General features: G+C 48.5%; 1 protein-coding gene across 1 annotated transcript in view; it reads left to right on the top strand.

Annotated features, from left to right (window-relative positions):
- LOC148140603 (cytochrome P450 2K1-like) overlaps positions 1 to 19,437 on the top strand; it is a 28,572-nt gene extending 9,135 nt beyond the window's left edge. Inside the window, exons 2-9 of the mRNA XM_087978893.1 lie at positions 1,541 to 1,703; positions 3,693 to 3,842; positions 6,933 to 7,093; positions 7,857 to 8,030; positions 9,392 to 9,533; positions 12,066 to 12,253; positions 14,448 to 14,589; positions 19,185 to 19,437. Of these exons, the coding sequence (XP_087835019.1) occupies positions 1,541 to 1,703; positions 3,693 to 3,842; positions 6,933 to 7,093; positions 7,857 to 8,030; positions 9,392 to 9,533; positions 12,066 to 12,253; positions 14,448 to 14,589; positions 19,185 to 19,363 (1,299 nt within the window). The 3' untranslated portion in view covers positions 19,364 to 19,437. The remainder of the gene's footprint in view (positions 1 to 1,540; positions 1,704 to 3,692; positions 3,843 to 6,932; positions 7,094 to 7,856; positions 8,031 to 9,391; positions 9,534 to 12,065; positions 12,254 to 14,447; positions 14,590 to 19,184) is intronic.
- Positions 19,438 to 25,821: the final 6,384 nt, after the last annotated feature.

Here is a 25,821-nt window from a genome sequence, read left to right as displayed (position 1 = left end):
TGAAATGTTGACCTCTCCACTGCCTGGTTTACTGTGTTCTTCCAGCCACCTCCTGCTTGTCCATAGCAGAACCTCAAAGGAAACAATCTCCAGATTACCCACAGTGCCACACACGGGTCAGGAAACAAGATGGAGGATAAGCAGATGGATACGTGCCAGGGGATATGGCACTTAGTGGGTGGGGGTGGGGGGGGTTTGGGGGAAATTAGGCTCCCCGGAGGTTAGTAACAATTCTGGAGCAGGTGAGACTTGTCCAGGCCGGATGGTTTACGCCTGGATAGAGGCTAGACCAGCGTCCTGATGGGATAGTATATTAATGTTATTGAGGAGGGTTCAGATTATTTGTTCAGGGGGAATGGGAATGAGGAGATAACATTAGAGAGGAAAAGCCAGGAATTGGAAGAGGCAGCTAGCAAGAGAGTGAAAAAGGTTACTTACATTCTGAGTAAGAGGAACGGCAGTAAGGTCTAAATGATCATCACTGGGCCTGCCTGTGAATGCATGGAGTGTGGTCAATGATACTGGTGAGTCGCCGATGCAGATAGCCAGCCACATGGGAACATGACCACATGGAAATAAGTTAGACCTGAATCTACAAGGGGAAAGTATTGCTGTTCCTTCAGTGTCACTGGCTCAACAGTGGATGTGCAAAGAGACTTGAGAGTTTGGGTGCACAGATCTTCGAAATAACGTAAGTAGGTTCAGAAAATAATCAAGAAAGTTGGTTGAATGTTGGCCTTCATACCTGGAGTACAAAAGGATGAATAAATTATGCTGCAGTTAGACAGGACCCTGATCAGAGCCCACGTGGAGCACTGTGAGCAGGTCTGGGCTCCACACCTCAGGAAGGATGGAATGGCCTTGGAGGGAGCACAGCGAAGGTTTACAGGAATAATACATGTCCTTCAGGGGTTAGGTTATGAAGAGAGATGATCCAAATAAGGCCCATTTTCTCCGAAATTTAGAAGGATAAGGGGTGATCTGATCAAAATCTTCGAGATTGTTAACATGAAAAGGGTGGATAAAGATAAACTATTTCCACTGTTTGGAGAGTCTCGAACGAAAGGACACAGTCTGGGCCAGACCGTTCGGGAGGGAGATATGAGAAAGGGTGGTAGAACACTCTTCCACAAATGGCAGTGGGTGTGGGATCCGTTATTAGTTTTAAACTTGAGGTAGATACATTTTTATGAAGCAAAGCCACGAGGGGATATGGGCCAAAGGCAGGAACATTGAGTTCGGCCAAAGATCATTCATGATGTCATTGAGTTGTGGAGGGAGCTTGAGGGGCTGAATGGCCTCCTTCTGTTCCTATGTTCAACATTCTATAATTCCTTTCCCAACACCATTGAAGGTTTACCCACCTGCACTGCAGTGGGTCAGGAAGGCAGCTCACCACCACCTTCTGAAGGGAAAACACAGATGGGCATCAAATTCTTAGGAATTGGGGAATAATATTCTTTCCTTCATTTTTCGCCCCTGACTTGTGCTACAGCTGACTAGAAATGAAACCTTAATGAAATAAATCTCTCTTTGTTAGCTTGCAGAGAAATATGGCAGTGTATTTTCAGTGGAGCTCGGCCCACTGAAGGCAGTGGTGTTGACTGGTTACGATGCAGTGAAAGAAGCTCTTGTGAATCACGCTGATCAATTCACTGGGAGGCCACACTTACCGATATATGACGCAATTTCATTCCGAAGTGGTAATTTCCCTCTTTCATCTCTGGGTTACTCTTTGGTCATTTCTGTCTTCAACTCAGCTCACCCGATCATGCTGGTTAAAGTGACACAAAATGTTCTGGAATTAAACTGTAGCCTTTAGCCACTACTTCCCTCAATTATCAATACCCAAGCTTCTCATTCCCAATACTCCTGGGTTAGGCCACTGTTTATCAGTGATTACAACTGAAATGGTTCTGCTCCCCTACCCTTTCCCTGCACCCCTGAAAAGTCTTTCCCTCGTCAGGCACTTATTCAAATCTTTTTTGAAAACTTCCATTGAATTTCCATTGATCAGGCACTTCTGATCATCACCAAAAACCCTCTTTGTTTCTTTTGCCAATGCTATGAGCTCTGTGCCATCTGATTCTCAGTCCTCTAGCCAATGGGAAACAGTATCTTTTCATTGACTCTGACAAGATCCCTTATGATCTTGGATATTTCCATCCAAAAGCTGACACAGCCTTCCCTTCTGCAAGGTGAACAACACCAGCTTTGATGGTGACCTTCGCTCAAGCATTTCCCAACAATGTGGTGCTCAGAATTGAATACTTGAAGCCAAACAAATGTTTTATTAAATTTCAACATAACTTCCTTTGGTTTTGCTGAAGAAACACACATTTTGTCAATCTGAATTCTTGCAATGTGCTAGAAAATGCCAAAGTATTGTCAACCAAAACTTGTGCTGCATGAGAGGAGGGCTACTAGCAATTAAAATCATTACATTTCACATCCACAGAAATACATAGTGCAACTTCGACATCTCATTCAAAACCCCAATTCGCTCGAGCTTCCTGCTGTCATATTAAATGGCAGCGATCAGATCCCGAGCTGCTAACAGACCTCACACCCCTCCCTTGGTTAAGCTGCTGGGTTGGCAGTCAGACCCTGTTACCTTCCTACTTTTTATTTCCTGCCAATTGGCCACTTGCCAATACCTTGCTGTCTCAAGGTACTGCATTTCTTCCTCACCTCCCTCAATATAATGGGAGTCATTGAATACCTGGGACAATCCCCTGTATCAACAATTTGTCTCACTCCATAAATGTTGCTCAAGCTCCAGAACATTAATCTTCATGTGATATATTCGAGCTGGTCAATATTAATTCAACAAATAAAAAGGGCACATTTTACAGTGGGACAACCTAAAATATGAACTGATAAACATAGATCATAGAGTCATATAACACTGAAACAGACCCTTTGGTCTAACCAGTCCATGCTGAACATAATCCCAAACTAAACTTATCCCACTTGGCTGCGCTTGGTCTACATTCCTCCAAACATTTCTTATTCATGTACTTATCCAAATGTCTTTTAAACATTATAACTATATCCACTTCTACCACTTCCACTGGAAGTTCATTCCACACACAAACCGCACTCTGTATAAAACAACTGCCCCCATGTCTTTTTTAAAACCTTTCTACTCACATCTAAAGAATATGCCCCTTGCCTTGAAATCCTCCATCCCGGGAGGAAAAGACACCTGCCATTCACCTTATCCATGTCCCTCATGATTTTATAAACCTCTGCAAGGTCACCCCTCAACCTCCCACACTCCAGTGAAAAACGTTGCAGCCTATATCCTCCCTGCAACAGGGAGACCAGAATTGGACAGACGACTCCAAAAGAGGCTGCTTGGTTACAAAAACCAATCAGAGGGAAGATGAGATTTGGTTTTACGGCTCTCATTATCATTTGGGATGCAGTACCTGGGATGGTTCTAGAAGCAGGGTCAACAGCAACATCTAAAGGGGAATTGAGAATGACAACATCAAGAGGAATTTTGTGAAGTCAGACCAATGAGCTCACTCCCCCAAAGAGCACTCATGGATACAATGACCTTCCTCTTGGTTGTAGAATGGTGTAATTCTCAGGAAAGGAAAGGGTGTTAGAAACCTGGGGTTTGGCAGCACTCACAGCAGAACCCGTGTACAATATTTGATCAGCTTTTCGTGTGTCACTTTCAGGTGTGATATTCAGTGACGGGAAGTTGTGGCGGGAGAACCGAAAGTTTGTGATCTCAGCTCTCCGAGGCTTTGGCATGGGCAAGAAATCCATTGAAGACAGGATCAGTGAAGAGGCCAGCTTTCTTGTCAATGTGTTTGAGAGTCACAAGGGTGAGTGCTTGGTGGGTCATGACATGCTGGGATTCATGGTTCCCTCGAAATTGACATCTACAGAAAAGATTTTCACTTGAATAAAAGATTCCAACACCAACTTCAAGAGAATGTTCCAGGGCAGCATCCACATACCAATGCTGCTGCTGATGTGAAGGTTCAGGACTATGCTTCCCCTCAGTTTAACTCGGTCCTGCCTGATCAGCAGAGACTCTGCCACTTTGGTCCTTTGACCATCGTCTCCACGTGTTGGTGCCAAAGACTCTCGTGTATACGGCAGAGATGTGGGTGTCGAGGTACCTAGACTTGCTGAGCTATGGCAGTGGTGAGACTCCCAGGTCAGTCACTGTTGGGGTGGCCCATTGGGGGCCCTCAGGTTCCAGGTCCCAATACAACTTGGAGACAATACAAAGCCTCCTTGTGGGATTTCTTATTATAAAATGTGGGCTGGTCCGTGCACACCGATTCCCACAGGACACAACACGGTGTGACACTGGTGCAGTGGTAAGGGAGTTTGAAGGTAATTTGAGTCCAGACTCTGGTGTGTAAGCACGGACACAATATGGTCTGTGTCTGGTTGTCTGCTCCTGCACAAAGCTTACTGAATTACTTCCATTCCTTCAGTGCGGATGGTGGTTGCTAAAAGTTAGGTGCGATGGTGCATTAACAGCCTTTCTCATGCTCTTCCCAACTCTCGGGTCAATTTAGGCATTTGTTTGTTCAAGCCATTGGTCCATTTCACCCCTAAGATCTGTTTGTTCCTCCTCGACTTGGTCTGACATAATTGACAGGTGAAATCACCGTCGTCCTCTCTCTCACTGAGTAGACATGACTGGTCCTGAGTTTAACCTTAAACATGCCTCAGGTAAGGGATGAGATTGAAAAGGTGGGACTTTTATAGCAATCACAGCCAGTGTGAGAATTGAGACCATGCTATATGTTCAAAACTTTACGCATGGCATGCACTGCTGACTGCCAGCAACATTTTGCCCGTGTCTAGTTGCCTCTTGAGAAGGAGATGGTGAGCTGTCTACCTGAATAATTCCGGTTCACATGCTGTAGGTTGACCCACAATGTCCTAATGGAGGGAATTCCAGGAGTTTGATTCAGTGATGTTAAATAATGATACATTTCTTCCTCCCACACTCCAGTCTCTTCAGAGATGTCGGTTTGAGTCCCACCGCTGCCAAGTCATTTTAAGCTGAAGGATTCTGTGTAACCTGAGGTGGAGGACGGGAAAAAATTGTGGCTGTAACAGCTGCTCCATATTGGAGATATTTCAGTGTTGGAGATGATTTCCTCGAATCTTTGGAACAGTAATTACTATTTTATAAGCTGTTGCTTTGTTTGTTTTGGGAAGAAATCAAAACAACAATGGTTTAAAAAACTGATGAAGCGAGACAAAGCAGATACCACATGGGAGGTTAGAAATGGAGACATCAAACCTAAACAGCTGAGCAACCCAGGAATGACCCTGTACAGCTGTGTGACCCAGCAATGACCCTGTACAGCTGTGTGACCCAGCAATGACCCTGTACAGCTGTGTGACCCAGCAATGACCCTGTACAGCTGCGTGACCCAGCAATGACCATGTACAGCTGTGACCCAGCAGTGACCCTGTACAGCTGTGTGACCCAGCAATGACCCTGTACAGCTGCGTGACCCAGCAATGACCCTGTACAGCTGTGTGACCCAGCAATGACCCTGTACAGCTGCGTGACCCAGCAATGACCCTGTACAGCTGCGTGACCCAGCAGTGACCCTGTACAGCTGTGTGACCCAGCAATGACCCTGTACAGCTGTGTGAGACAGCAATGACCCTGTCCAGCTGTGTAACCCAGCAATGACCCTGTTCAGCTGTGTGACCCAGCAATGACCCTGTACAGCTGTGTGACCCAGCAATGACACTGTACAGCTGCATGACCCAGCAATGACCCTGTACAGTTGCATGACCCAGCAATGATTCTGTACAGCTGCGTGACCCAGCAATGACACTGTACAGCTGCATGACCCAGCAATGACCCTGTACAGCTGTGTGACCCCGGAATGACCCTGGACAGCTGTGTGACCCAGCAGTGACCCTGTACAGCTGTGTGACCCAGCAATGATCCTGTACTGCTGTGTGACCCAGCAGTGACCCTGTACAGCTGTGTGACCCAGCAATGACCCTGTACAACTGTGTGACCCAGCAATGACCCTGTACAGCTGTGTGACCCAGCAATGACACTGTACAGCTGCATGACCCAGCAATGACCCTGTACAGCTGTGTGACCCAGCAATGACCCTGTACAGCTGCGTGCCCCAGCATGAATGTTGAGGTGAGCAAATTGAGTTACACAGCAATGACCCTGCACAGCTGAACAACACAGGAATGACCCGGTACAGCTGTATGACCCAGCAATGACACTAAACAGCTGTGTGACCCAGCAGTAATTCGGCACAACAGTGTGACCCAGCAATGACCCTGTATAGCTGTGTGACCCAGCAGTGACCCTGTACAGCTGTGTGACCCAGCAGTGACCCTGTACAGCTGTGTGACCCAGCAATGACCCTGTACAGCTGTGTGACCCAGCAATGACACTGTACAGCTGTGTGACCCAGCAGTGACCCTGGACAGCTGTGTGACCCAGCAATGACCCTGTTCAGCTGTGTGACCCAGCAATGATACTGTGCAGCTGTGTGACCCAGCAGTGACCCTGTACAGCTGTGTGACCCAGCAATGACCCAGGAACATTGAATAGGGAACTGGTCAGATTCCTGAAGAGGCAGGGCATAGAGGGATATGGAGCGTGTGGAGACAGAAGGGTTTTAGTTCAGAAAGGTTTCATGCATCGGTACAGGCTCGATGGGCTGAAGGGCCTGTTCCAGTAATGTACTGTTGTTTGTTAAAACACTAACTCTGCTTTCTCTCCAGGGATACTGCCAGATGTGCTGAGTTTCTCCAGCAATTTCTGTTGTTGTTTCAGATTTGCAGCCTCCGCGGTTCTTTGTTTTATACGAGTAACTTGTGCTTTGTAAAAGAGGACAATGACTGAAGTATTATTACTGTTTAGAGGCCTTTTTGTAATGGAATTCTGTGTTTATTCACAGGTCAGCCTTTTGAAACTGCACAGATTATATATTTGGCTGTGAGCAATATCATCTGTTCCATCATATTTGGAGACCGTTTTGATTATAACAATGAAGTATTTCTCCATCTAACAAACATGGTTAATGAGAACACGAGACTGATTGGAACAGCCCCAATACATGTAATTGTCGTTTTGTGGTATTGTACTCAGGCTGAGTGTTGAGGTCATTTGCAATTTGGTGTGTGTGACTATTTCCGCACCTGACTTGTTACAGGTTGAAGACTCTTGCTAACATTGTGTCTCAGTCATAAATGCTGATATGTGCGACAGGCTTACGTGGGCTAAACTGGAAAACTTTTGGTGAGAAAATAAACGTGGAAAACTATTTTAAAATAAAGCAAAGAACAATGGGGGTGCTGGCAATCAGAAAATGGTTGGGAAGTTGCTGGAAAGACCCAGGAGATCTGGTAGCCTCTGTGGAGAGAAAGTTTCAGGTCCAATGGCCCTCCTTCAGCACTGACAAAATTAACCTGGCCTGGCACTGAACATGATCCTACTGTTTCAATTCGTTTTAACAATACAAATTTGGATTTAAAAGTATAATGATGAATATAATTGGCAAGAAAAGCCCAGCTGGTCTACTAATTTGGAGGAAATCTGCTGGCCTGACCTGCATCTGATTTTTGGAATCCATGTATAGTAGGTGATTGCGGATAGGCCACCCTGGACGATAACCAAAGCACTCAAATAAAAACATAAAATTTGGAGGGTTGGTGGGTTGGGGTGGGGGCACTGAGGAGAGGAGAGGAAGTGTGGTGTTGCCATGACAATCTCCTATCTCCCATGGAGCATTACTGAAGGTAAGTAGTTGCTGCACTGACCATGGAGGAGCAATCACTGGATCCTACAAAGGCCTGATCCTTATGTTCTTGTTCCAATCCAGCTGTACAACGCTTACCCATCTCTGGGATTTCTGATTCCGAGCCGCAGGAAGATTATTCAAAATCAAGTGAAGATGCATGAAATCTTTGAAGGTTTCTTCAAAGCTGCCAAAGAGACGTTGAGTGAGAACAGCATCCAGACACTCAGCGAGGCCTTAATTCTGAGGCATCAGCAGGTACAGAGACACACCTCTTCAGCAGTAAGGGGAATCTCCCCAGATTTCAGACTCCACACCAGGACTTTGTGGGTTGTGATGGAGGAAGATTCTGTGTTAAACATCTGTTAATATGTCGCTCAGTGCTGCCCCTACTCTCTGGATGGAACTACGAATGTGTAGCTTCAAGCGCTCACTGTATCTGATTATTTATCTCATCGTAGTGCTCATGACATCATGTGGATGCTCAATGTGTCCAGAATATAGCATTGATGGTGTGTGAGCTTCAATCTTGCAAAAGTCATCAGGGAAAGTTTCATGAGTAATATAACTGAGGAGAGGTCTTTCCTTATTTTACACATTATTTTCCCCGAACACTGCCCTTGAAATTACACCTGGATCTGTTGTTCAGTGCTTTGGAGCTACACTCTTCTCATTTTGACTGGAAAATCAATCTCTTTAATGAATTTAAACCCCACATTCATTAAGTCCAGCCCCTTCATCTCTGCTGTGAATTGAAACCTAATGGTGAACTCAGACAGGAGAGGCAACTTTCCTTCAGAGAATTGTAGGGTGATACAGCAGAGAGGAAGGTCGCTCGGCCCATCATATCGATGGCTGCTTCCTGGTAGAGCTATCCCACTCCCCTATTCTTTCTCCACTGTCCTGTCACTTATTTCTCTTCAAGTATATCCCCGACTCTCGTGTGAACGTGGCTTTGTGTCTGTGTCAGGAATTCCAGTCACTCAGCATCACATTGCACTAGAGTGTTCCTTGTTGCCTGTCTGACTGCACTTGTCCCTGACCCACCCTGCTCCTGCAATCAGTCTCTCCTTACTTATCCAGTCAAACCCATTCATGATTTCCAACGGCTCTATCGAATCTCCCCTTGATCTTCTCCCCTTCAGTAAATCTGTCCTGCACCCACGCGTCCCCGCCCCCCCCAGCATTGACATTTTCCCGAAAGTGTGACACCACGACTGGATGCAATATTCCAGCTGAGGCCTCACCAGATTTTTGTATATATTTGTGTATAAAACAGAACGGTGTGGGTTAACTTCCTGATGTATGTACTCTGACCTACAAAAGCTATAAAGTTACTTTAAAGGACTTCTCGACCTGTCCCTCCACCTTCAAATTCGTGAAGTCTATTGCCTCCCCAAAGCCTGACCATGAGTGAGTGTATTTCTCCTCCCTCCACTTCCCATTTCCCTGCATTGTATTCCATCTGCCAAGTCTGTCATTGTCATCGTGACGTTCATGACCAGAGGCTGGAAGGATCACTATCCTCGGGAACACAGACCCCTGTCCAGACATTGACAGATCTGGATATTTTCCTGAAGGAGGCGTCACACTCTCCTTTGTTTCATTTTGTCTTGAAGGAGCTGGGAGGTGAAGATTTAGAGAGTAAGAAAAAGGATATCGTGGTTACAATCACTGACCTGTTTGGTGCTGGCACAGGAACCACCTCCACTACCATCTGCTGGGGACTTCTTCTGATGGTAAACTACCCAGAAATCCAGAGTAAGGAATCCTTCACTCTGTGTTTGTTAGTTTGGTGGTTGTGTCTAAAATGGCATCTGATTCTAATCTAATATTATTACTTGTATAGTTGTATCTTGTTGCTTGTAATGTATATAAATGGTTGGGAGGGGAATTCAGACATGGCCTGATGGATAGGTTTGTGGATGACACAAAGTTCAGTGGAGCTGTGGATAGCGAGGAGGATTGTCAGAGGATTCAGCAGGATAGAGATTGGCTGGAGAGATGGGTGGAGAAATGGCTGATGGAGTTTAATCCAGACAAATGGAAGGTGATGCATTTCGGGAGATCTAATGCCGGAGGGAAGTACTGCACATAGTAAATGGCAGAAACCTTCGTAGCACCAACATACCGAGGCATTTGGTGTGCAGGGCCACAGTTCCCTGAAAGTGACAACACAAGTTGATACGGAGGTCAAGAAGACATCTGGGCGTGCTTGCCTTCATTGGGCAGGGATGGAGGATGAAAAATTAGCAACTCATGTGGCAGTGGTGTGGTACTTTAGTGAGGCCACATTTGAAATATTGTGTACAATTCTGGTCGCCACACTAACAGAAGGACGGGGAGGCTTTGGAGAGGGTTCAGAAGTGGTTTATAAGGATGTTGCCTGGTGTAGAGGACACTAGCCATGAGGAGACAGTGGAAAAACTCAGTTTGTTTTCACTATAATTTCAAAGGATGAGGGGTGACCTGATCGATGTTTACAAATTATGAAAGGCATGGATAAATGGAGTCCTTAATGACAGTTCCTGGGTGACATCAATTTAAGGTAAAAGCGGGTAAGTTTAACAAAAATATGAGAGCCAAGTCTTTTTTACCCAGAGGGTGGTAAGTGCCTGGAGGAAGTGGTGGAGGCGGAGACAATAGTAGCGTTTAAGAGGCATCTCGACAATAGAGGAACAGACAGGGAATAGAGGGATACTGACCACGTAGAGGCAAAAGGGTTTTAGTTAGAAAGGCATCACGTGTCAGCACAGTCTTGGTGGGCCGAAGGGCCTGTTCCTGGGCTCTACTCTCCTTTGTTTTGTTTTTGTCAGTCCTTTATGTTCCCTGAGGGAGGTTTGTTCCTGTCATGAGTGTCTTGGCACATGGCATTTCATATCTACATCTGGTGCTCAAACCCACCCTCCCCTCGGGGTAAAATACTGATCCCTGTAACAATCTGATTGAGAATAAAACAAGACATTGTCAGCCAGGAACCCAGTGACCATCAAGAGCAATACTGAAACAGCTCTGGGCTCAGCATGATATTGGCCATCTCAATCAGAAACCTCTCCAATGGTTGTGATCAGAAAGAGTTGATCATTAGTGAGCCAGCACGTGGAGTCTTCCTGAGCTTGAGCCCAAGGTGACACCTCTGGGCACAGAGGAGACAACTTTCATTGCAGGTTCTGGGATGATACCCAGGGTGACGTACATAAAGACGCAAAATCAATATTGACACATCTCACCAATCTACATTTTAAATTCTGTATTTGATTTCTGCCCTGGAGTTGGAGCACAAAAACTTTATTAAGCACCAGAGAAAATGCTAGACCTGGGAGTGCAGGTTTGAAGGAGAGCAGAGCTGTAACCTGTTAACAGTGTGGCACAGTCATACTCCTGCATCTACACACCAATCCCTCTAGGTGGAGCCTTGCAGTCCAGCACTGAGCTCCATACCTGGATCGATGTTCGGAGAATTATCCAATTTATCACAATTTACCTTAGTTTAAGCCCAGGTGAACACCCCAGTAGCTGCACAGTGAATCTTCCAATCTTGTGGATCGTTGTGGTCAAGGGGAACCAACAGCATGGAATGTGGAGACAGAACATTGATAAGCCTCGAACAAGTTGTATTCAAGACCTCTCTCGCTCTCTGACAGAGAGACAAAGCCTCCCTCAGGGACATCGGGAATCCAACAGAATTGGCAGATGCTCTGTCAGTCTGATTCACTTGGGTAAATAATTACCTCACTGTCTGATTCCCAATTGGACTGAAGGCAAGAAGGCTTTATGTAGGTTGAGGTGAACAGTTATCCCAATAAACAGGTCACTGCAGAGGGGATGGGCCTCTTGGATGGATTTGTTATACTTTCGATCTCGGTTGAGGGGATGTCCCTCCTGGGATCATCCTGACCCTGCCGAGTTTCCTGCCCAACGCTTATTTTGTGGAAATTTCGGCTCGACAAATAAGCACTTTCAATCGCATCCTTCTCAAGGGTAATAAATATGAATAGTGGCATGGAATTATTTTAAATAGATTGTCAAATTGTCCTCAGTAGTGAACAATAAAAATTGACCTTGGAGGTTAGCACACAGTGGGTGGTATCACATCAGCTGTGTGTTTGGGGCAGTTTGATGTTTGTGCCTGTCAGAGTTGATGAAGCAAAGTATTGAGAGGGGAATGTACTGGCAACGGAACTGATAGAGCCCATTCCATGTCACTCAACAACACAAAGTTCTCCACTTCAGTTCATCCTGCTGTAAACTGTTTCCCTCCATCCAAAGATCTTTACCTTTTGTCTATTTCAGGGAAAGTTCAAGATGAAATTGACCGGGTGATAGGAGCTAGTCGATTCCCGAGAACAGAAGACCAGAGACACATGCCCTACACTGAGGCTGTGATTCACGAAATCCAGAGATTTGCCAACATTGTCCCCATGAACCTTCCTCATTCGACAACCGAGGACACGCATTTCAGAGGGTATTTCCTTCCAAAGGTATCAGAGATACAAGGCTTACTTTTCACAATTTGTGCCACTTGGAGCATTGTTAGAGACAAAAGAAACTGCAGATGCTGGAAACCAAAGTAAACAAACAGGAGGCTGGAAGGACACAGCAAGTCAGGCAGCACCAGGAGGTGGGGAAGTGGGCGTTTCGGGTGTAACCCTGCTTTGGGACTAGGGGTGGGAGTGAGGGGGTGGGGTGGGAGATGGGGGTCAGAGTGGTGAGGTAGGAATAGGTGAACACAGGGAGAGGGCACGATCTGGTTGGTCGATGGGAGGAATGTATCCAGTTGGTAGGCGGAAGGGAGGGTCGATCCTAGGAATGGAAGGGAGGGGGAGGGGCTGGGAAGTGAGCTGGATGGGGAGGGAGGTTAAATGAAATTGGAGAACTCAATGTTGAGTCTTCCCGGCTGTAGGCTGCCCAGGTGGAAGATGAGGTGCTGTTCCTCCAACTTGTGGGCTGGCAATGGAGGAGGCTGAGGATGATCATATTGGAGAGGGAGTGGGAAGGGGAATTAAAATGGGCGGTGACTGGGAGGTCAGGTCGGCCCCTGCAGCTGAGATGTTCAGTGAACAGTTCCTTAAGGTTACATTTGGTCTCCCCGATGTAGAGAAGACCACATTGGGAGGCCCTGATGCAGTAAACTGGGTTGGAGGAGAGGCAGGTGAACCTCTGTCTGACCTGAAAGGACTGTTTGGGGCCCTGGAGGGAGGTGAGGAAAGTGGTGTACCAGCAGGTTTTGCACCTTTTCCGCCTGCAGGGGATGTACCGTGGGTTGGATGTGGGGTGGCGGTGAGATGTTGGTGGGGAGAATGGCACAAACCAAGGACTGCCGAAGGGAACGGTTTTTTCCGGAGGGCAGAGAGGGGTGAGGAGGGGGAGATGTTCTTGGGGTTGGGTCTAGTTGGAGTTGGCCAACCTGACCTCCCAACCACCGCCTATTTCAATTCCCCTTCCCATACCCTCTCCGACATGTCCATCATCCTTCGCCTCAACATTGAGCTCTCCAATTTCAAACAACCTCCCTTCCCAGACCCTCCCCCTCCCTTCCACTGCTCCCTGCTACCCGGCCCACTTCCCACCCAAAACCCTCCTCCACATCCCCCCCACCTTTATCTGCAGCTCCCCTCACCCCCACCCCCGGTCCTGAAGAAGAGTTCTACTTGGAACATTGTTGCCATGGTAATAATATTATGGTGCTTTCTGAATAAATACAGGAACTGAGTTAGAAAGGAAACAAATTAAAAGGGGGAATTTCAATGTTGAGAATTGCTCATAAAAAGTCACATAGAAGGTTCCCATCACACAACCTCAACGGTGAAAAATGAGGCCATTTCTCCCATCTCATCTGTACTAGCTCTCTTTAGTGTTTTGACAGAACCAAACGTCTGCCTTTCCCCCATAAGCCATTGGTCCTATTGAAATAATCATCAAGTGCTCTCCTGAATGCCTCATGTGACCCTGCCTTGACCGTACTTCATTCCAAACCCAGTCACTAACTGTGGGAAGAGGTTTGATTTTAAATCTCACCTCACACTTGTGTTTTTTAAAATGCGTCAAATCGCACCTCATACATGCTTTTTTCAAAATGTGGTTAAACTGTGCTGTCTGATTCTCAATCCTGTTACAAACACTTTGCACTCATCAGGATGATGTCAATGTAAAGGGTGACATTATTGGTAATGAATGAGAGGAGAGTGCTGATTGGTTGGCCAGTAGACTCTGATTATCAGAGGTCAAAGCAAATGCACCAGTTAATGATGACTGGCGTTTAACTGCCAAGCTCTGTTTAAGTTTAAAACTGGGCAGGTTGACTATGATTGCCCTGAAGGGTGAACTGGAGAGAGGCAGTCACCTATTTCATTGAGTTGAACGGCACAATCTGTGTACGTGTTCCTTCTGTCAGCAAGCAGCAGGGCCCTGTGCACTAATCTACCCAGCCTCCACCGCAGGTAAATATGTCCCACTGCAGGCCAAACAGCAATTTGGATTTTAGGAATTGAGTTTCTTTAATCGTGGGGATGAGCCGTTACATTTGACAATAAGGTGGAGCCCGTTATAACCTGAGGTGTCTAGTGAAACTAACAGGATCAGGGAGAAAACTGGGTTTTCCACATCCTGCATGACTCACTCTCCATTAAACGCAGGCACAGTAACACATTCAGAATGGCTTTCCGTGTTTTTCAGGGAACGTACGTTATTCCTTTACTGACCTCGGTGCTGTACGATAAAACCCAATGGGAAAAGCCCCACCAGTTTAACCCAGCTCACTTCCTGGATACTGATGGGAATTTTGTGAAGAAAGACGCCTTCATGCCTTTCTCCGCAGGTAACCGGTTGTAAAAGGGGCCGTGTGTTCCGTTACTAAAATATTCCCATTTCTGAAATGAGGCAACTGACTGTGGAGAGCCAGCTCTGATTTGAACTGGGAGCGAGCTCCAAACTTTCACAATAGATTGAGCTCCCCCATTTGGCTCTTACTTCATCCACGGTATGTGGGTGTCACTGGCTGGGCCCAGTATTTATTGCCCGTTCCCGAGTCACTCCTTGAGAAGGTGGTGGTGAGCTGGTGTCTTGACCCGCTGCAGTCCATGCGCTGTAGAGAAATGCTGTTACGGAGGGAACGCCACGATTCTGAGCCAGCGACGCTGAAGGGAATGTGGAGATGGAAAGAGCAGGCCAGTGGATGTGAAGAATGTGGGATGAGCCATAATCCCATTGAATGGCAGAACAGTCTCGAGGGGCCGAATGGTCTGCTCCACTTCTTATTTCTCGTGGTCTTACGGTCAGGATGGTGAGTGGCTCGGAGGGACTGTAGAGTTTCAAGAAGCCAGCTCACCACCACCTTCCCAACGGGACAAATCGGGAATGGGCAATAAGTGCTGGGCCCAGCCAGTGACGTTCATGTTCCATGAGTGAATAAAGAAAAGGGAAGTTAAATACAAAGGCTATGACCAGTAATGTCAATTAATTCGGCTCAGGAGGTGCCACAGGTCCTGCGATCCCATTGGGGTTTGGTGGGACCACACTCAGTCACAGTTTTGGTCTCTCCACCCAAGGAAGGGTAAAGTTACCTTAGAGAGAGTCACTGAGCTGTCTCCTGGAACAGGGTCTCAGTGCTCTATTCCTTAAAGACATTGAAATATGGATAATTCTTCAGGCCCTGGAGAGGGGATGTGTCATAGAGTCATAGAGATGTACAGCATGGAAACTGACCCTTTGGTCCAACCCGTCCATGCCAACTAGATATCCCAACCCAATCTAGTCACACCTGCCAGTACCCGGCCCATATCCCTCCAAAGCCTTCCTATTCATATACTCATCCAAATGCTTCTTAAATGTTGCAATTGTATCAGCCCCCACCACATCCTCTGGCAGCTCACTCCATACACGCACCACCCTCTGGGTGAAAAGGTTGCCCCTTAGGTCCCTTTTATATCTTTCTCCTCTCACCCTAAACCTATGTCCTCTAGTTCTGAACTCCCCAACCCCAGGGAAAAGACTTTGCCTATTTTACCCTATCCATGCCCCTCAGAATTTTTAAACCTCTATACGGTCACCTCTCAGCCTCCGACATTCCAGGGAAATCAGCCCCAGCCAGTTCAGCCTCTCCCTATAGCTCAAATCCTCCAACTCTGGCAACATCCTTGTAAATCCTTTCTGAACCCTTTCAAGTTCCACAGCATCTTTCCGATAGGAAGGAGACCAGAATTGCGCGCGATATTCCAACAGTGGCCTCACCAATGTCCTGTACAGCTGCAACATGACCTCCCAACTCCTGTACTCAATACTCTGATCAATAAAGGAAAGCATACCAAACGCCTTCTTCACTATCCTATCTACCTGCGACTCCACTTTCAAGGAGCGATGAACCTGCACTCCAAGGTCTCTTTGTTCAGCAACATTCCCTAGGACCTTACCATTAAGTGTATAAGTCCTGCTAAGATTTGCTTTCCCAAAACGCAGCACCTCGCCTTTGTCTGAATTAAACTCCATCATTTCTGTTCAATGGACAGCCTCACAGTAAAGGAGTGTCCATTTAGGATGGGGAGAAGGACAATGTTCTCTCACTCAGAGTGGGGTGTGGCTTTGGAATTCCCTGCCCTGAGGGTCTGTGGATGTTCAGTCATTGAGTAGATTCAGGACCAAGTTATTGGATCTGAGTTAAATGGATAGGAATGGGGAAGGTTTGGGAAGGTGGGGTGAATGAGCAAAGAGCTTGAAGGGCCGAATGTACTCCCAGCTGTTCGGGTTCTGTCTGTACAGGGATGGAGAGACACACTGTGGGAATGGAATTGCTTGCAGTTGGTGACCATTGGGATGGTTTCAGTGATGGGGGTTTGGAAGATGGTGGTCTATGAACGGACCATGTGTGTGTGTGTGTGTGTGTGTGTGTGTGTCTGTGCGTGTGTATGTGTGTGTGTCTGTTTGTGTGTGTGTGTGTGTGTGGGGGGGGGGGTTCAGTGTGGATCTGAGTGTGTTGGTGTGTGTGTCTGTGTGAGTGTACGTTTGTGAGTGTGTGTATGTGTGTGTCTGTGTGTGTGAGTGTGTGTGTATGTGTGTGTCTGTGTGTGAGTGTGTGTGTGTGTGTGTGTCTGTTTGTGTGTGTGTGTGAGTGGGTGGGTGTGTGTCTGTGTGTGTATGTGTGTGTCTGTGAGTGTGTGTGTGTCTGTGTGTGTGTGTCTGTGTGTGTATGTGTGTGTGTCTGTGTGTGTGTGTCTCTGTGTGTGTGTGTCTGTGTGTGTGTCTGTGTGGGTGTGTGTCTGTGTGTGTGTGTGTGGGTCGATGTGTATGAGTGGGTGTGTGTGTTTGGGGGGTTCAGTGTGGGTCTGTGTGTGCGTTTGTGTGTGTTGGTGTGTCTGTGTTTGTTGGTGTGTGTGTCTGTGTCTGTGCGTGTTTGTGCGTGTGTGTCTGTGTGTGTTGGTGTGTGTGTTGTGTTGGTGTGTGTGTGTCTGTGTGTGTTGGTGTGTGTGTGTTGTGTTGGTGTGTGTGTCTGTGTGTGTTGGTGTGTGTGTGTCTCTGTGTGTTGGTGTGTGTGTATGTCAGTGTGTGTGTGGGTCTGTGTATGTGAATGGGTCTGTATGTGTGTGGGTCTATATGTGTGTGTTGGTGTGTGTGTGTGGGTCTGTGTGTGTGTTGGTGTGTGTGTCTGTGTGCGTGTGTCTGTGTGTGTTGGTGTGTGTGTGTGTGTCTGTGAGTGTGTGTGTCTGCGTGTGTGTGTCTGTGTGTATGTGTCTGTGTGTATGTGTGAGTGTCTGTGTCTGTGTGTGTGTGCCTGTGTGTGTATGTGCGTGTGTCTGTGTGTGTCTGTGTGTGTTGGTGTGTGAGTGTCTGCATTGGTGTGTGTGTCAGTTGGTGTGTATGTGTTGGTGTGTGTGTGTCTGTGTGTATATCTGTTTTGGTGTGCGTGTGTTGGTGTGTGTGTGTCTGTGTTGTGTGTGTGTCTGTGTTGCTCTGTGTGTGTATGTTGGTTTGTGTGTGCGTCTGTGTGTTGATGTGTGTGTGTGCCTGTGTGTGCCTGTGTTGGTGTTGGTGTGTGTGAGTGTCTGTGTGTGTGTCTGTGTGTGTCTGTGTGTGTGTCTGTGTGAGTGTCTGTGTGTGTGTGTCTGTGAGTGTCTGTGTGTGTGTGTCTGTGAGTGTGTGTGAGTGTCTGTGTGTTTGTGTGCGTGTTGGTGTGTGTGTGTTGGTGTGTATGCCTATGTGTGTTGGTGTGTGTGTGTCTGTGTGTGAGTGTATGATGTGTGTGTCTGTGTGTGAGTTTGTGTGTGTGTGTTGGTGAGTCTGTTGGTGAGTCTATGAACGGACCATGTGTGTGTGTGTGTGTCTGTGCGTGTGTATGTGTGTGTGTCTGTTTGTGTGTGTGTGTGGGGGGGGGGGTTCAGTGTGGATCTGAGTGTGTTGGTGTGTGTGTCTGTGTGAGTGTACGTTTGTGAGTGTGTGTATGTGTGTGTCTGTGTGTGTGAGTGTGTGTGTGTATGTGTGTGTCTGTGTGTGTGTGTGTCTGTGTGTGTGAATGTGAGTGTGTGTGTGTCTCTGTGTGTGAGTGTATGTGTGTGAGTGTATGTGTGTGAGTGTATGTGTGTGAGTGTGTGTGTGTGAGAGTGTGTGTGTGTATGTGTGTGTCTGTGAGTGTGTATGCGTGAGTGTGTGTGTGTGTCTGTGTGTGTTTGTGTGTGTGTCTATGTGTGTGTGTGTGTGTGTCTGTGCGTGTGTCTCTGTGTCGGTGTGTGTCTGTGTGTGTGTCTGTGTGTGTGTGCCTGTGTGTATGTGTGTGTGAGTGTCTGTGTGTGTGTGAGTGTCTGTGTGTGTGTTTGTCTGTGTGTGTGTGTGTGTGTCTGTGTGTGTATGTGTGTGTGTCTGTGTGTGTGTGTCTGTGTGTGTGTGTGTGTGTGTGTGTGTGTGTCTGTGTGGGTGTGTGTCTGTGTGGGTGTGTCTGTGTGTGTCTGTGTGTCTGTGTGTGTGTCTGTGTGTGTGTGTGTCTGTGTATGTCTGTGTGTCTGTGTGTGTGTATGTGTGTGTGTCTGTATCTGTGTGTCTGTGTGTGTGTGTGTCTGTGTGTGTGTGTCTGTGTGTGTATGTGTGTGTGTCTGTGTGTGTGTGTCTGTGTGTGTGTGTGTGTGTGTGTGTGTCTGTGTGGGTGTGTGTCTGTGTGGGTGTGTCTGTGTGTGTCTGTGTGTCTGTGTGTGTGTCTGTGTGTGTGTGTGTCTGTGTATGTCTGTGTGTCTGTGTGTGTGTATGTGTGTGTGTCTGTATCTGTGTGTCTGTGTGTGTGTGTGTCTGTGTGTGTCTGTGTGTGTATGGGTGTGTGTGTGTGTGTGTCTGTGTGTGTGTGTGTGTGTGTGTGTGTGTGTGTGTCTGTGTGTGTTGGTGTGTGTGTGTCTGTGTGTGTGGGTGAGGTACTGACCGTCCCCTGTTCTTTTTCAGGTCGGAGGGTGTGTGCTGGTGAGGCACTGGCTAAAGTGGAGCTTTTCCTGTTCTTCACCACCCTGCTGCAGAAGTTCCACTTCCAGGCCCCACCAGGGGTGACCGACCTGGACACCAGCCCGAGAACCGGCTTAGTGTCCAACCCGAAACCCCACCGGGTTTGTGCTGTGTCTCGCTGAAGGGACCCAGCGACAGGCCCAGTCGGTCTTTCACTGCTGGGTTTCTAAAGGTGGGAGCTGCAGCACCAAGTGTGAGGCAGCACCAGAACCGGATTCCCCTGTCTCTATGTGACGTGGCACACAATCATTTACTCTTCGTACAAATCTATATCGTCCCACCTTCACTTCTGTAACGATAATGTTTCCAGGGAATCAACTGAGAATGTTCTCCCATTACAAAAGGAGGCAGACATTTCATTGAGGGTTTGAATGCTCTTTGCAAATTAACTCAGACCCCATTCCAATCCTGTCTGACTGATTCATTTTGAGGAGAATCCTTGCTTTTTGGAGCATTACATTCATTGAGTTATTTGAACTGATGCATTGCAATGACTGAATGATTAAACCATGTTCCCGAATCTTGCAATAATTCGCATTTCTCTCTGAATTGTTTGTTTGGCAGGTTTCACACAGCCAAGTCAGACTGGTCGGTCTAGTTCCAAAGAAACCTAATTGTGCGAAAACTGTCAGATTAATATGAATAACTGAATGGTTTAACCATGTTCGCTATTAGAGTCGTACAGTCATAGAGATGTATAGCACAGAAACAGGCCCTTCAGTCCATCTTGTCCATGCTGACCAGATATCCCAACCTAATCTAGTACCTTTTGCCAGCACTTGGCCCTTATCCCTCCAAACCCTTCCTATTCATATACCCATCCAGATGCCTTTTAAATGTTGTAATTGTACCAGCCTCCACCACTTCCTCTGGCAGTTCTTTCCATACACTCAGTGACACTCCAGGGAAAACAGCCCCAGCCTATTCAGCCTCTCCCTGTAGCTCAAATCCTCCAATCCTGGCAACATCCTTGTAAATCTTTTCTGAACCCTTTCAAGTTTCACAACACCCTTCCTATAGCAGGGAGACCAGAACTGAACACAGTGTTCCAAAAGGGCCCTAACCAAGGTCCTGTACAACCACAACATGACCTCCAACGCCTGTACTGAAGTGAATTGTTAATCTGCGACAGCCCATTTTGCTCTCTGTAATAATTGAGGAGTCACAGCTGGAAAGGAAAATTGTTTCTTATTGGACACCAAAATAGAGCCACTACTTGTTTTGTGTGTGGGCTAGTCCCAGCCTGGGGCAGACAGTTCTGTAGACCCACCCCTGAGTCTGCAGCACGATGGTCCTGTGGTTAGCACTGCTGCCTCACAGCACCAGGGACCCGGGTTCGATCCCAGCCTCGGGCGATTGGCTGTGTGGAATTTGCACAGTCTCCCCGTGTCTGTGTGGGTTTCTTCCCACTGTCCAAAGATGTGCAGGTTAGGCTGGATTGGCTGTGCTAAATTACCCCACAGTGTTCAGGGATGTGGTTAGGTGTATGAGTCAGGGGTAAATGTAGAGTAATAGGGTGGGTTACTCTTCAGAGGGTCAGTGTGGACTTGTTGGGCTGAATGGCCTGTTTCCGTGCTGTGAGGATTCTACTCTATGAATACTGCCCAGAGTGTGGGGCCTGGACTGGTAGCTGGTTGCTTGCTGTTTTGAGTCAGAGCATGGAGATGAGCGGGTTTGTACTTTCCCTCTGTTACACAGGCTCATGTATATCACACTGAGAGGCCACATGATAGAGAATTCATGGTGCCGTTTTGAACACCTCTGTATCCCTGGGTCTGTCGCTTAAACAGATCTCTGCTCGCAACTCACAGCGTCCCCGGGAATGGGGCAGACCAAGATTAATCTTTGTGTATTTAGGGAAGAGATAGAATCCCCACAGTGCGGGAACAGGCCATTCGGCCCAACAGGTCCACACCAACCCTCCAAAGAGCATCCTACCCACACCCATCCTCAACCCTAACCCTGCCCTCCTCGTGGCTAATGCACCATCCTGCACACCCCTGGATACTGTGCACTATTTAACACAGGCCAATCCACCCTAACCCACAGCCCTGAACACTCTGGGCAATTTACTGTGCCAATCCACCGAACCTGCACATCCCTGGACACAATGGGCAATCCACCTAAGCTGCACATCTTTGGACTGTGGGAGGAAACTGGAGCACCTGGAGGAAACCCACTCAGACACGGGGAGAATGTGCAAACTCCACACAGACAGTCACCCGAGGGTGGGATTGAACCCGGGTCCCTGCCGTTGTGAGGCAGCTACCCCTGCTCATGACTCTACCCCCATTCCCCCCACCATCACACCCACTCCAGGTACTGGCTCCGACCCCACTCCCAGCTCTACACCCACACCAGCTCCCAGCTCCCAGCCCTGCCGAGTTTTCACCATCTCCCCAGACCTCCCCCTCACTGAGGACGAACGATCAGTCCTCAGCAAAGGACTCACCTTCGTCCCCCTCCGTCCACGCATCAATGAATTTAATACACGCCGTGACATCGAACAATTCTTCCGTCGCCTCCGCCTCCGAGCTTACTTTCACAATCAGGATTCCCGCCCACCTTCCGAGGACCCCTTCGCCCACCTCCAACACACTGCATCCACCTGGACACCCCGCGCTGGCCTATTACCTGCCCTCGACCTCTTCATTTCCAACTGCCGCCGGGACATTAACCGCCTCAACCTGTCGACCCCCCTCCCCCACTCCAACCTCTCACCCTCACAACGCGCAGCCCTCCAATCCCTCTGCTCCAATCCTGACCTCACCATCAAGCCAGCGGACAAAGGGGGCGCAGTGGTAGTCTGGCGAGCTGACCTCTACATCGCTGAAGCCAAACGCCAACTCGAGGACACCTCTTCCTACCGCCCCCTTGACCATGACCCCACCCCCCATCACCAAACCATCATCTCCCAGACCATACAGAACCTCATCACCTCAGGAGATCTCCCACCCACAGCTTCCAACCTCATAGTCCGGGAACCCCGCACTGCCCGGTTCTACCTCCTTCCCAAGATCCACAAGCTTGACCACCCTGGCCGACCCATTGTCTCAGCATGTTCCTGCCCCACTGAACTCATCTCTACCTACCTCGACACTGTCCTATCCCCCCTAGTCCAGGAACTCCCCACATACGTTCGAGACACCACCCACGCCCTCCACCTCCTCCAAGACTTCCGTTTCCCCGGCCCCCAACGCCTCATCTTCACCATGGATATCCAATCCCTCTACACCTCCATCCGCCATGACCAGGGCCTCCAAGCCCTCCGTTTTTTCCTCTCCAGACATCCCCAACAGTACCCTTCCACCGACACTCTCATTCGTTTGGCCGAACTGGTCCTCACCCTTAACAATTTCTCCTTTGAATCCTCCCACTTCCTCCAGACCAAAGGGGTAGCCATGGGCACACGTATGGGCCCCAGCTATGCCTGTCTCTTTGTTGGCTACGTAGAGCAGTTGATCTTCCGTAATTACACCGGCACCACTCCCCACCTCTTCCTCCGCTACATTGATGACTGCATTGGCGCCACCTCGTGCTCCCGCGAGGAGGTTGAGCAATTCATCAACTTCACCAACACTTTCCACCCTGACCTTAAATTTACCTGGACCATCTCTGACACCTCCCTCCCCTTCCTGGACCTCTCCATCTCCATCAGTGACGACCGACTTGACACTGACATCTTCTACAAACCCACCGACTCCCACAGCTACCTGGATTACACCTCTTCCCACCCTACCTCTTGCAAAAATGCCATCCCGTATTCCCAATTCCTCCGCCTCCGCCGTATCTGCTCCCAGGAGGAGCGGTTCCACCATAGAACACACCAGATAGCCTCCTTCTTTAGAGACCGCAATTTCCCTTCCCACGTGGTTAAAGATGCCCTCCAACGCATCTCATCCACATCCCGCACCTCCGCCCTCAGACCCAACCCCTCCAACCGCAACAAGGACAGAACGCCCCTGGTGCTCACCTTCCACCCTACCAACCTTCGCATAAACCAAATCATCCGCCGACATTTCCGCCACCTCCAAACAGACCCCACCACCAGGGATATATTTCCCTCCCCACCCCTCTCCGCCTTCCGCAAAGACCCTGGTCCCTCCGTGACTACCTGGTCAGGTCCATGCCCCCCTACGACCCACCCTCCCATCCTGGCACTTTCCCCTGCCACCGCAGGAACTGTAAAACCTGTGCCCACACCTCCTCCCTCACCTCTATCCAAGGCCCCAAAGGAGCCTTCCACATCCATCAAAGTTTTACCTGCACATCCACTAATATCATTTATTGTATCCGTTGCGCCCGATGCGGTCTCCTCTACATTGGGGAGACTGGGCGCCTCCTAGCAGAGCGCTTTAGGGAACATCTTCGAGACACCCGCACCAATCAACCAAATCGCCCAGTGGCTCAACATTTCAACTCCCCCTCCCACTCTACCGAGGATATGGAGGTGCTGGGCCTCCTCCACCGCCGCTCCCTCACCACCAGACGCCTGGAGGAAGAACGCCTCATCTTCCGCCTCGGAACACTTCAACCCCAGGGCATCAATGTGGATTTCAACAGTTTCCTCATTTCCCCTTCCCCCACCTCATCCTAGCTTCTAACCTCCAGCAACTCGATCCCCTGACCTGTCCGGACTTGTCCGACCTGCCCAGCTCCTTTTCCACCTATCCACTCCACCCTCTCCTCCCTGACCTATCACCTTCATCTTCTTCCCCACTGACCTATTGTACTCTATGCCACTCTCTCCCCACCCCCACCCTCCTCTAGCTTATCTCTCCACGCTTCAGGCTCTATGCCTTTATTCCTGATGAAGGGCTTTTGCCCGAAACGTCGATTTTGCCTGTCCTCGGATGCTGCCTGAATTGCTGTGCTCTTCCAGCACCACTGATCCAGAAGCTGTGCTAACCACTGAGCCACAGTGCTGCCCCTAGATCTCAACTGTCTTTCTCTCCCTTCCATGTCACCTTCTCCTGCTATTACTGAAGGCATCACACTAACAGAACAATGTAGGAACACAAGAAGTGGGAATGGGACTAACCAATTGAACCCCTTGATTTAATATGACCAAGGCTGGACTCATCTTGGCTTCAACTGCACTTTCCTGCCCACTCTCCATATCCCTTCAACCCATCCCTCATTAAACATCTGTCTATCTCCTCCTTAACGTGAATCAATGTCCTGGCATCCACCACACTCTGGGCTAATGAATTCACAGCACTTTGATGGAAGCACTTTCCCGTCATTACTTTTTTAAATTGGATACCTCTTAGTCTCAATTTTATTTCACTCTCTCATGGGATGTGGGCATTGCTGGCTGGGCCCAGCATTCACTGCCCGTCCCATACCCTCTGCGACTCCCTTGTTAGGTCCATGACCCCAACACCAACCCACCCTCCACACCCAGCACCCTCCCTTGCCACCGCACAAAGTGCAAAATCTGCGCCGACACCTCCCCCTCACTTCTGTCCAAGGGCCCAAAGGATCCTTCCACATTCAGCAGAGATTTGCCTGCACTTCCACACACACATCATCTGTTGTGTCCGTTGCTCCCGAAGCGGTCTCCTCTACATTGGGGAGACAGAACGCCAATTTGCGGAATGTTTCAGGGAATATCTCTGGGACACCTGCACCAAACAACCCCACCGCCCTGTGGTCGACCACTTCAACTCCCCCTCCCACTCCCACAAGGACTTGCAAGTCCTAGGCCTCCTCCACCACCAAATTCTGGCCACCCGACGCCTGGAGGCAGAATGCCTCATCTTCTGCCTTGGGACCCTCCAACCACACAGAATCAATGTCGATTTCACCAGTTTCCACATTTCCCTCCAATTCCAGATCCAACTTTCCAACTCAGCACCTCCATCTTGCACTGTCATAGAGTCATAGAGTCATAGAGATGTACAGCATGGAAACAGACCCTTCGGTCCAACCCGTCCATGCCGACCTGATATCCCAACCCAATCTCGTCCCACCTGCCAGCGCCCAGCCCATATCCCTCCAAACCCTTCCTATTCATGGAAACAGACCCTTCGGTCTAACCCGTCCATGCCAACCTGATATCCCAACCCAATCTAGTCCCACCTGCCAGCGCCCAGCCCATATCCCTCCAAACCCTTCCTATTCATATACCCACCCAAATGCCTCTTAAATGTTGCAATAGGACCAGCCTCCACATCATCCTCTGGCAGCTCTTTCCACACACGTACCACCCTCTGCATGAAAAAGTTGCCCTTTAGGTCTCTTTTATATCTTTCCCCTCTCACCCTAAACTTATGCCCTCTAGTTCTGGACTCCCCAACCCCAGGGAAAAGACTTTGTCTATTTATCCTATCCATGCCCCTCATAATTTTGTAAACCTCTATAAGGTCACCCCTCAGCCTCCGACGCTCCAGGGAAAACAGCCCCAGCCTGTTCAGCCTCTTCCTATAGTTCAGATCCTCCAACCCTGGCAACATCCTTGTAAATCTTTTCTGAACCCTTTCAAGTTTCACAACATCTTTCCGATAGGAAGGAGACCAGAATTGCACGCAATATTCCAACAGTGGCCTAACCAATGTCCTGCACAGTCGCAACATGA

The sequence above is a fragment of the Chiloscyllium plagiosum genome, unplaced genomic scaffold, assembly GCF_037043375.1.
Source record: "Chiloscyllium plagiosum isolate Xiang-an unplaced genomic scaffold, Cpla_swu_hap1 HiC_scaffold_35, whole genome shotgun sequence".
In the NCBI taxonomy this organism is placed as follows: domain Eukaryota; kingdom Metazoa; phylum Chordata; class Chondrichthyes; order Orectolobiformes; family Hemiscylliidae; genus Chiloscyllium; species Chiloscyllium plagiosum.
Note: the sequence above shows the minus strand (reverse complement) of the source record. Positions and strands in the feature narration are given on the sequence as shown.